The sequence below is a fragment of the Cadophora gregata genome (genome assembly GCF_030347475.1).
Source record: "Cadophora gregata isolate MNR1 chromosome Unknown scaffold_4, whole genome shotgun sequence".
NCBI classification, from domain to species: domain Eukaryota; kingdom Fungi; phylum Ascomycota; class Leotiomycetes; order Helotiales; family Ploettnerulaceae; genus Cadophora; species Cadophora gregata.
The window spans coordinates 3,048,830-3,060,736 of NW_026695927.1; the positions used below are offsets into that span (position 1 = coordinate 3,048,830).

Here is an 11,907-nt window from a genome sequence, read left to right on the forward strand (position 1 = left end):
TAGCCCTTACTAAAAATCTATTGCGCATACGCCTCTATACTAACACAGGTGCGCCTCTGTACCATTTGCCGTTACGCGGAGGCGGTATGTGGCGCAAAATCTTAAGCGTAAGGCTATCGCTCAGTCTTTTTCTCACCGAACAATGTCGATCGTATTTCAGATCGGAATAAGCATGAGAAAAGCCTTGAAAAGAGCGGATATTGAGCGGATATTGAGCGGATATTGAGCGGATATTGAGCGACTGGTGTTACGTCACGGCTTCATACCGTCTCCGTCTCCCCAATGTGATTAAATAGTTGAATTGATCTTGAAGCAGTTCATCCTATCTCAGCCGCTGTCACATCGAAAATCCCCAGACTCCGCTCGGCAGTGCAAAAGGGGCGCCGAATCAACTTACCGTAAGCGAGACAACATCATCATCCCTCGCTGGAAGCTCAGCCGCAATTCCAAGTGCACAAAACAGAAAAAAAAACAAGGCTGGCGACGGGCGTCTCCAACCCCCGTTGCACAGCGAATGAACTCGGATGCCGAGGAATTGATGTGTCACTTGAGGCATTTCCATTTCTCCGTCCTTAAGGCGTTCACGTCCACCCACACCCTGAAGTGGAGCCCAGTACTCGAGGAAACAAGGACATGGCTGGCAATTAGACATGTCGAGCAACTTCCAGTTCGCATTTTTAGGATGCCAGAATAACTATCTCGCAAGTGTAACTGAGATAACTGCATCTGAGAGACCTGTTGGGCCATCCATTACAGAAACGTGAGTCTTGTCGACACTACTGTATTATTTGAAAAGAACTGACAACTTTCAATTTTAGGTACGGCCTCCCCGACGGCTTTGCAGCAGAGTACAAAAAGTATGCCCGCAAGAAATACTTCTTTAATATCCGTGGGCACGATTCGCTGTCGCATATCGGACGATGGCACACCCTCACATCAGAAGGAAACGTCAAAGCGTGTTCAAACAGCTATGCCGAGATTCCTCAGTTGGCATCACTTGCTCTCCAGAACGCTGGTAGAGCAAAACGAAACTGTACTCCGAGTATGAACGTAACTTTTGGACCTCAGCCAGGGAGCTTCTTCGCGGATTTATGCGAGGTAAAAGAGTACAGGTGGTCGCACCTGCCGCCGAGCTTGGAAAGTAAATTACAGAGCTTGATGACCGCAAATGCAACATTTCTCAGGAGGGGGATCTATGGAAAGATATTTGATGTTGCTATAAATGCTAGTGAGGGCTGGGTGTTGTTGATGAAGAAGGGCGAGAAGTATGAGCGGGGTGGTGAACTGCCGCCCGAGTTGATCAGGGCCTTGGAGCTTGGTGTCGAGAGGAAAGCTGCCATCAGCGTAAGTCAACTTTTGGGGTAGACACAGGGAATGGATCTTGTTTGTTGACGTTTCCGAAGCGAATATTCCTAAACCACCAAAATCCTTTCGAATACGTCCTTCTATTCTCTGACGGAATAGCTCACATCAGTCTTCACGAAGACTTCCACGAGCCATTGAGAAGGCTCCTCAAGCTGTGGGCGACGAATCGCCATCTCTCTGACAAGTTCCGTTTTCATCCGCGATCCACTTGCGCATACCCAAAACCGTACCAAAGAAGTCTCAATGCATGTTATTACAATGCACGAGGACTTTTTCATCTTGCTCGTGGTAACAATTTACTGGCCTTGAGTTATTTCAACGAGGCGCATGAGCAGAACAGAAGCAGTGAGGAGATACATTTGAATCTGGGGATGGCACTCGTTGCTGTGCGGAAAAGCCGGCAAGATGAAGAGCTGGAGATCTACTTGGCAACGGAGAAAGATCTCAGACCAAATCCAATAGTGCTGAAAGAGGGAGAATTGGGAAACTTCAGAATGTCGTATGTTGGGATGGATTCTAGGGGCTGGGACATGGTCATGCTTGAGCGGGGCTTGGATGGATTTATGGAAAGAGTTCGGAGTACAACATGCGAGTCATGGACTTGTAGTATGGTTGGGGAGATGATGGAAGTCTGGGTAGAGAAAGGTCCGATCGAAATGCCGGGAAATCCCCTAGATGGCAGGGTATATTCGCATGAGTTGAGCGGAGGCCATGAACACGGCTGATGGGGTCCGCCATTGGTAGGGGTAGACCAGAGTGCTCTTTATGTACGAGAGCGGTTGGCGACAGTTTGCCAGGACAATAGATGAACCGAACTACATATCATTGTCAACAACCTAACCTATGTACTTTATGAAAACTGCCATTATTCTTCGCACCTTTTCGTTGCAAGTTCTCAGACCAGCAATACATCAGTCATTCCATATCGTCATCCTCGACCTGCGTCTCATTATTGACCCTCAAACTGTAATTCGCAAATATACTACGTTGTCTGATGCGCATCCCGAGCTTCATCAGCAGAGGCGGAGTCACACAGAACACAGTCGCAACACATGCCCATACAACAGTTGCCTAGTTGGATCCCAAATTGACATACATAGGCTCGCCGATGAGAGGGAAAATTCCTCCAAGTACTGCGCGCAGAAACGACATTGCTGCAAAAGCTGAAGAAGCATATATGGTGTAGGTGTCTGCGAGGTACCTGGAAAGCGTGCAAGCGAACTCATTGTTGCGAAACCAATGGGGATAAAACCAACGATCGAGGCATACCACGGCAGGTTGGATGCTGGTGGTATTGACAATATAAGCCACCATAATCCGAAGGCGAGGCTGGGTGCGGCGTATGTGAAACCAACGAGCTCATCTTCTGTGTCAGGGGGCAAATCGTTAAGGTATGGAAGTCTGTTATTGCTAACTATATATAGTACCGCCCTTTAAAAGAGTTATTACTAACTAAGGCTAACTAACTCCTGATTAGCTCTTATTCCCCTAATATCTCCCCCCCTTAAGGTAAAAATGCTCTACTCCTGTAAAGTTAGAACTAAAAAAAAAAGTAATACTTCTTTTATAAAAATAATAATAATACTTCTCTTTTTTTTTTAAAAAAAAAAACTATAATTATATAACTATTTATCTTTTATCTATTTATTCTATAGAAGTTATACTTTTAATATTAAGTTCTAAGCCTTTAAAATTTCTAGTTCCTTTAGTTAATCTGAGTTTATAGACAAGCTTAAGGCAGGTAATATTAGCTATTAAATTTTTCTTAGTTAAGGTATCTTTAGAGATAGAACTATTAGTACCTTTAATGAAGCTGATAAAAGTATAACTTATATTAAAGTCGTTAGTACTAATAGGAGTTATAGCGTTAATTAGACTAGTACTGTAAAGGAACTTAATATAACTACAGTTAGTAGTAAAAGCGCAGCTAGTAATATAATATTAGGAATAAAGCCTGAAGAAGGTAGGTTAGTTTGTTATTAGCTATATAGTACTATTAGTCTAGCTTAAGGGTACTAATAGGGGTTAAATAAAGGAACTATTATCCTGAATAATTGTCTATTTAGTGTATTTCCCTATCTTTTCTGATTAACTTTATCTTTAATAGTATATATTATCTAGGTAATAGTTCTTGCTCACTTTACTTTAAAAGCTTTATATAAATCTTATAAAAATAGTATTTTGTTATCTACTAAGTCTATAACACGTTAGTTATAGTTTAGTGCCTTATTTTATACTTATAAGGCTTATACTAGATTAAATATGAAGTTAATGTAGCGTACTCTTTTCAGTCTTATAGTATTCTGTAGTAACGCTTTAATACTAGTAGTATCTGTTATTAGTACGTCTAGAGTTTTATTATAACTTCTCTTTATATATCTTTTTCCTTATAAAGTAATTATAGAGGCTAAAGACAAGGGAATAACTTACGTGTGTATTACGTTAGTTTATAAATCTAGAGGTAATAATACTAAACTAGGTATATAAATAAGAACTTAAGAAAGTAACGTCTAAGAAGTGTAACTATCTTTTTTTAAGTTACTTTAGAAAATTAGTCCATACTAAGAGAGACGGCTGTAAAACTATAATATAGTTTCCTTATTAAAGTTCTCAGCCTTAACTAGTAATTAAGAGGGAATAGCTTATTAAAAGACTAGTAAAGAGGATAATATATTAAATAAAATAACAGAGGTTAAGATAGTAAGATCTGAAGCGCTATAAAGAGCTAAGTATATGTCTTTTACTAGTACTAAGATATTATAGTTTAACACAGAGATATCAAGCTTTAGTATTAGTATATAATAAGATAGAACTATTAGTAGTACTATTCTAATAGTCTTAAGTCTAATAGTATATATAATATTACTTATAAGTAAGATTATAAATCAGTAAGTAGTATTAATAATTATATCTAGCAAGGAATCTAATATAATAACTAGATTAGTAATCTCTTTAAGGAAACATATGTATTCTACTATAACTACTCGGCTAATTAAAAGTATTTAGTTAAGCTTCTCTCTAATCTCGAAGATTTTAGTAAAGAACCTGTTACTTTAGTTATTAGCTATAGTATTTAATACTATATCGAATCCCTTTAGGATATTTTTTAACACTACTTAGTTTCGTTTAGCGTCAGATACTATATATATATATATACTATAAAATATCAATACAGACGCTATTACCTATAGGAAAATTTCCTAACTAGGCTCTATTAAATTATAGCCTCTCGTAAGGACTTAGCTTATAATCCAATCGCGCGTAAAACTAAGAGATATTATAAAACCTTTATTCTTCTTTTAATCTATAATATCTTTAAGAGCTAAAGCAGCCTAATTAAACGTGTTCTATACACTTAGCAGCTAGAATAGCTAAAGTTAGCTTACAAATAGTATCTCTTTATCTTTATATTAGTACTTTAGTAGTTCGCGTGCTATAAGCCGTTATTAGCGTTTAACTTCTTACAGTTCCTGTAGTACTAGTAATAAAGCTATTTTATAATAACTGATACTAGGGATTAATACGAAATAATAGTAGAAATTTATCTATATTTTATATATAATATCCGCTTAAGTAAGAGTGCTACTATTATAAATAATAATATCTTTATTTAGATAGATAAAGTAATTAATTCTTTTATCTAACACTTAGACCCTGTTTTACAGGTAATTAACTAAAGCTAATCTTAGTTAGAAGAGAATATTATATAGTACCTAGTTAAAGTATAAGTAACTGTTATTAAGATTAATATCTGTAAAGAACTATATAGCTAGGTTAGGTTAATTAAAGTTAATAAAGGCCGCTTTAAAGTAAAAGTCACTAGGTTAAATACCGGTTAGTAAAAATACTAGACTAGTAGGGCTATTAAAATATATAAAACTAGTAGTAGATAATTTTAATTCTAAGGTACAAGTTTTACTCTCTCTATCGGATTTATTAATAGGGATCTTATAATAAGGTATTATAGCTTAGTGTATCTTATAGGGAACGTTACTATTAATGTCATTATTAATAAGAGTATTCTCGTTTTTATAGTTTTAGAGATAGAACTAGGCCAGATTTGACTTATTATAGATAAAACTAATAATATTATTTAACTTATAACGTATAGTATAGTTATTACGAGAAATATCTAAGTGGAGGAACTTATATTTTATATTATTATATAATATAGAGATTAATATTTATAAAATCAGAGTGAGAAAGGTAAGAGGTGAGGCCGATATATCGATATTCTATAATAGCGCTTTAGTAGAACTGTTAATCGTTAGAGATAGTTCTTAATAGTTAAGCTTCTCTTGATTACTCTTCTTTCTTTTCTTTTTATTATCTTTTTTCTTTAGTGCTATTATAGCGGTCGCTGATTATTAATAGTGATAGTAGAGGTATAAAGTTAATATTTAAAGATAATAAGATTATAAAATTATTTAGAGAGGAAGAGGTATTATAATTTAATATCGCTATAAAGCTTTAAGTAAAAATAAATAATATACGATTTACTAAAATAGTTATTATATAGATAACTACTAATAATACGATAAGGAATATTTAAAATTATCTACTAAGTTTAAAACGTCTTCTTATAATATCATAGCTAGTTCTTATAATATAGTATAGTATTTAAGGTGTTTAACTTTGTAGTACTATTTTCTAGTGTAGTTATCTGGTTCTTTATAGAGTTCTTTACAGAGAATTTTCTTAATAATATACTACTTATTACTTTAATTATCGTGAATAAGTCCAGGCTCTAGCTATTTCCTTTAAAATAAGTCGTCGACTACTAGTTCTAAGTGCTTAATAGAAATTACTAAGTGTATATCTATCTAGTCAAGTAGGTCAAGTCTATAAGATAGTAGTCCTAGCTTCTTAATTATCTTATAAGGTCTAGCTTTAATAAATAATAGCTTTATCTAGTTTTACAGAAGTTTATACTTATATTTTGTACCTTAGGCTAATTTAATATATATCTCCTACTTTAGTTCTAGCGGTAGTAGCTATCAGCTCTTATTATAGAGAAGCTTTATTCTTCCTTATATTAGCTTAATACTTTTAACTGCTTTCTGGAATAATATTTAATAGTGCTTAATAAATCTCTCTTTTTCTAGTTTAGTAAAGGTATTTAAAGCCTTAAGTACTTTAAGTTCTAGTAATAATTTAACTTTATACCCGAATCTTAGCTTATATAGTGTAAATCTAGTAGAACTATTTTCAGATATATTAAAGATAAATATAATAGCTAGAACTAAGTCTTCTTAATTAGATTAGTCGAATTTACTAGTGATAATATACTGTAGTATATAAATAAATATTTAATTTAACTGTTCCGATTAACTGTCCGCTTTAAGGTTATTTACTATTATAAAAGCTAAGCTGATATTAGTAAAACCGTAGACATCTCCTTAAAACCCGCTTATAAAACAACTGTCTTTATTAGTAATTATTTTCTCTAGTACTCTTATATCTATAAATGCTTCTCTATAATATATACTCGCCTACTCTTCTTCGCCTTAATCTTTAGAACTAACGATTACTTTAACTTATTTTGTAAGCTAATTAGTGATAACTATAACTGTATTATATTTTTACTTAGAAGTCAGGAACCCGGTGATTAGATCTATATAGAAAGTGCTCTGCTATTATAATAGAGGGGCTATTAGTATAAGTTCCTTGTTTAGGAAGGTTCTCTTAGGCTTTACTAATTTATAAATCGGATAAGTAGTAATATAGCTCTTAATAGTGTGTTATATTTTCTTTATAAATACCTTATCTTATAAATAATTATATATTTGATAAGTATTAACGTGAGCTCAGTTGTTATATATAATTCTAAGTACCCTTGAAACTAGCTTATTAAAGATATATATATGTTCTGTTTTATCTGGATCTTGAAAGAATAGTAGCTTAGTTTTAAGGTTAAAGCGGAATAACTTAAATATCGAGATTTTAGTGTTTTAAGGCGATTTTTAATATACTGATCTTATTTTCTTATATACTATTTTAAATATCTTATCTGTTAGTAGTTAGCGTACTAAGGCCGCGATAAATTGTTTATCTATATATATAAAGATAGAATGGATAGAACTTTCGTCAGTTTTTATAACTAAAAGGTAATAAACCGTGAGAATTAAAATATCTCTTTTCTCTGACTCTTATAATATACTAGAATACTTTAGAACCGGCTCTAGTTCTTTATAGTATAAACGACTTAGCGTATTTATATTAAGATATGTTTTTCTAGCTTAGTAAATAATGTTTATCTTATAAGCGTATTTAGCTAGGAATAAGAACTAATTATTAAGCTAATTATTCTTTTATTAGAGCTAGTTGTTAAAATAAGATAAAATAGCCTAGTAGTTTATATAGACTATGAACTTAGTGTTATCTAAGTATTGTAATAACTTTTCTAACGCTTATACTAATACACTTGTCTTTAGTTCTGTAAGCTAGTAATTTTTTTCCGCTAATAATAGTAATTTTAATAAGAATAAGACGGGTTATTTTACGCTATCCGCGTTTAGCTGGTGTAGTGTAGCCTTATACCTATACTCCTTAGAACCGTTAATATATAAGATAAAAAGTTAGTTAAAGTTTAAGAATATTAAGGTTAGTACTAATATAAAGTTATTTTTTAATATTTAAAACGCTACTTTATATCGACTTATAAGTTCCTTTATATTACGTGAGGCTAGTGCTATCTTAGTAGCGATATTCTTAGCTCTTTAGTAACGTGGGATCTTAGTGTAATATAGAGTATCTTTAACTATTAGTAATAGTATTAGGGTAGTATCTATGAAGTTAGCTCTCTTTTTACTCTCTCTTAGGGTGTTTTTAAATCTTAATATCTTAAGTTCTACAAGTAGTGTTAGAATCGCTATATAATACAGAATAAATTTATAATAGTAACTAAAGAAGCTGAGTATTTTTTCTAGTTAAGTGAGTATCTTAGGAAAGTTTAAATCTTAAACTACTTTAATCTTCTTATTTAAAGTACTTAACTTAAGTCTAGAAACTTTATACCTTAAAGCTTGAACTGATAGTTATATAAAATAGTATTTAATTAGTACTAAGGTTACACTTATATTCTCTAAAAGACTTAATGTTATATCTAAGTTATTATTATATTATTTTAGTATAATAGAGAATATAATTATATTATTAATATAAACTACTATGAATTTCTAAAGGTACTACCGGAATAATTTTTCTATACGTACTTAGAAGAAGGCTAGTATTATTACTAAACTTATTATAGCTACTATAAGTATCTTATAGCTATAGTGCGCTATAACTAGAGCTGTTTTCTAATAATCCTCTGGTGCTAGTAGCTGCTAGAAGAAGGATTTAGTTATATTAACGCTTGAAAATACTATTGTATTACTTATAGCTAATAATATGTCGTTAGCCTTTAGTAACGGATACGCGTTAAGCTGAAGCTTAGTGTTAACCTTATAGATATCAGGAAAAAATTCTGGCGCCGGGTGCATATATCACCCGCTATTTTCGCTGTTTTCGCTGAATAGTCGCGTTTTACGCTTAAGGCGCCTTAAAATATAAGAGGCTGCCGTACGTCGGCCTAAAAAATAAGAGGCCGCCTTATACGCCCTAGGCGCCCTTTGTAAGACCTACTTTTATATATAAGCTAGACTTAATTAGGAAAGATATAATATTTTTAATTAAAATTAAAAATTAAAAGTTAAGTTTATTTTTAGATCTTAAACTAACTAAAAATAGTTAGACTAGCGTAGATTTTAGCTGAGAATTGAAAAAGACCTGCACTTTTTACGCACGTCCTTAAAACTAGTCTCGCTAAGCCTTTAACGCTATAAATATCTATGCTAAAAAATCGCTAATAAGCTTATAATTCGATTCAGGTAAATTCTATATAAAGGTGAGTCGCCGCCTTGCCTAATCGGGCGATATAAGCCTAATAATACCTTCTTATAAGGTATATCCTTCTTAGTATCTTTAGTATCCTTAGTATTCTTAAGACTTTTAGTAAGCTTACTAATATACCTTATATAATAAATAAAAAATCGGACTCACTTTTATTTTACACACTAGTCCTAATTAGGCTTATAAGCACCTATAGCGTCTTAGTCGCCTTAGGCGCCTACGTCGTTAATTTAAATTACTATATATAGCTTTAAGGGTCGCTAGCTATTAAATTAATCGATATATAACTTAGGCTAGAATAGCGAAAATAGCGCCTTTAGCAGCTAGCTAGCGGCTGCCTGGAGCTAGATTTTTTTGCTGATAGAGGTTAATTATTACCTGTAGCTTTTTGTTCCGATATATAATAAAGGCTAGTGCTGCCGCTAGCGAGAGCTAATCTAGTAAAACTGGAACTAACAATCTGTTAGCTCTTATTAAATCTAGAATCTTATCTATTTCCTCTTAGTTCTGCTTTAATTAAGGGAATAATACTTATTATAAGTTATTAATTTCTACTTTTTCTTTAAATAAAACTAGTATATTAATCCTGTTATTAAATCGTCTTAGCTTAGCGCAGAAAAGATTAGCGTGTTTATTAAGTACAGTACAAATTCGAGCTTTAATATCTAGTCTAAAGGCGTTAGAGATATTTAGTTCTATCTCTAATTCCTTAAGTAACAGGCAAATAAGGAACGGCGCTCCAGTATAGTAGTAGCTTTCTAGTTTCTCTTTAATCAGTAGCTAATCTTTATAGATCTTTACTAAATTTAATAAGATAAGAAACTCCTCTGCTTTAAACAGACTTTCTTTAAGTACGCTTAATATTATACTCTTACAAAGTCGTATTAAAGCGTCTTTAAAATTCGCGAAAGAAAGAGGTATTAGTTTTCTAGAAGTCACTGAATTTATAATAGAACTAAATTTTCTTAAGGCTAAGTCTGCTTACGTATATAGTAATATTACGTAACTATCTTGCTATAAAGGTAATAGATAATATATAACTGGTAAGTTTACCTCTGTCTTTAGTATTACTATAGTCGTGTTTAATAAATAGATATTAATATATTTAGGAATAAGTTATAAGTTTTACTGATTACAAGTAGTGCGTAAAAAGATATAGTCGTCTATACTTACTTGTTATAGGCGGTAAGGTCGGCTATTAGTTCTTTAACGGAAATCAAAGTTGTTTTTAGTAAAGAAGTCTAGTCTAAAAAGAATCTCGCTTAGAATCTTAGGAACTATATAAAAACGGTATACTAAAAACTATAACTTCTTTTTACCTGAAATTATTTAATAAGAGACTGGAATTTCTATAAAGTCTGAAATTATAAGACTAAAACTAATACTTGTTAGGCTAACTTGTAAGCTATTATCGTGATAGTGTAACTAAGCTAATAGGAAATGTTCTAGTAGGCTAGGCTTATTTATAAGTCTGATTAGTAAAGCTATATCTGCTGGTAATTTGACTAAGGAACTATTTTCAGTAAAAATTAAAATACGGGCGTATATATGTATTATAAAAGAAGATCTGTTTATTAGTACTATAATTGAATTATCTCCTTAAGGAGCTAGAGTTACTTATAATAGATATAGTTTTAGGGGTGCTAGAAAAACTGATTCTAGTGCTTGAGTTATAGCTGTCTTATTAGGAATATAAGTTAATATTATAGTATCACTTAATTCGTTACTACTTGAAACGAGTATAAAGTCGTCTTTTAGAACGTTTTTATATATTAGAGATTAGTAATCGTATATTTTTAGTACACTCTTAAGCGCTAGTAATTTATCTGTAGAAAGTAAAACTAATATAACTTTCTCGAATAATAACATAAGAGTAGTCTTTTATAGACTTAGTACTATTAGTAATATTATAAGAGGTAGAACTAATGTTTTAAGTAATAGAACAGATAAAGATAGTATATCTGATACTAAAACAGGGGAGTAAGAATAAGGGTATAATAAGGGATTTCCTCTTAATCTTTACTCTCTCCCTTTCTTAACTTAAGTGCTAGTAAAGGGCTGAAAGTTAAAGAAGACTCGTGACTATCTAATTTATATCTGTATATATCTAGTGTTATAATATAATATCTTATTATATTCGAAAATGGTCCTATATCTTAATAGAAGCTATTATAATAATTAAGTATCACTAAAATAAGCGCGGGAGCGTAGTATTACTAACAGCCTTATTACTAGTTCCAGTTTATCCTATGTCCCGCTAGTACAGAGGCTAAAACTAAGGTAGTTAAGTCCTTTCTTTTGTTAGCGTCTTTATCTTAACGCTACTTATATCTATACTTAGTATATTCCGCTAGTAGTATCTAAGGTCGCGAGTATTAAGGCTATACTATTAGTAGTGTAATAGTAAGGTACAAGTTAACAGCTATAAGAACCTAAACTATAGTACTCTGATTCTAATAACTACAGTTATTATTACAAGAGTCTTATTCTCTCTTAACTACTAATAATAAGGTAAGGAGCTTTCATATTTCCTTAATTTAGTTACTTTATTTATTAAGATAATACTAAGTTTAAAAGTAAGCTTCTCGAGCTTAGTTCTCGATATTAGCTACTTTAGCACGTAACTCGTTAACTATATTAAATCCGTCC

General features: G+C 32.3%; 1 protein-coding gene across 1 annotated transcript; it reads left to right on the forward strand.

Annotated features, from left to right (window-relative positions):
* Positions 1 to 2,289, forward strand: ONS95_010743 (uncharacterized protein). Its single transcript, XM_058504365.1, has 3 exons — positions 1 to 760; positions 819 to 1,344; positions 1,404 to 2,289. Exons 1-3 carry the CDS (start codon positions 651 to 653, stop codon positions 2,088 to 2,090), a joined length of 1,323 nt encoding a protein of 440 aa, XP_058361079.1. The 5' UTR covers positions 1 to 650; the 3' UTR covers positions 2,091 to 2,289.
* Positions 2,290 to 11,907: the final 9,618 nt, after the last annotated feature.

Excerpts from the sequence above, each read along its gene's own strand:
- ONS95_010743 (XM_058504365.1), top strand. The coding sequence starts at position 651 with ATGTCGAGCAACTTCCAGTTCGCATTTTTAGGATGCCAGAATAACTAT. Across the intron at positions 761-818 it reads GGGCCATCCATTACAGAAAC|GTACGGCCTCCCCGACGGCT; the intron begins GTGAGTCTTGTC and ends TTTCAATTTTAG. Across the intron at positions 1,345-1,403 it reads AGAGGAAAGCTGCCATCAGC|CGAATATTCCTAAACCACCA; the intron begins GTAAGTCAACTT and ends ACGTTTCCGAAG.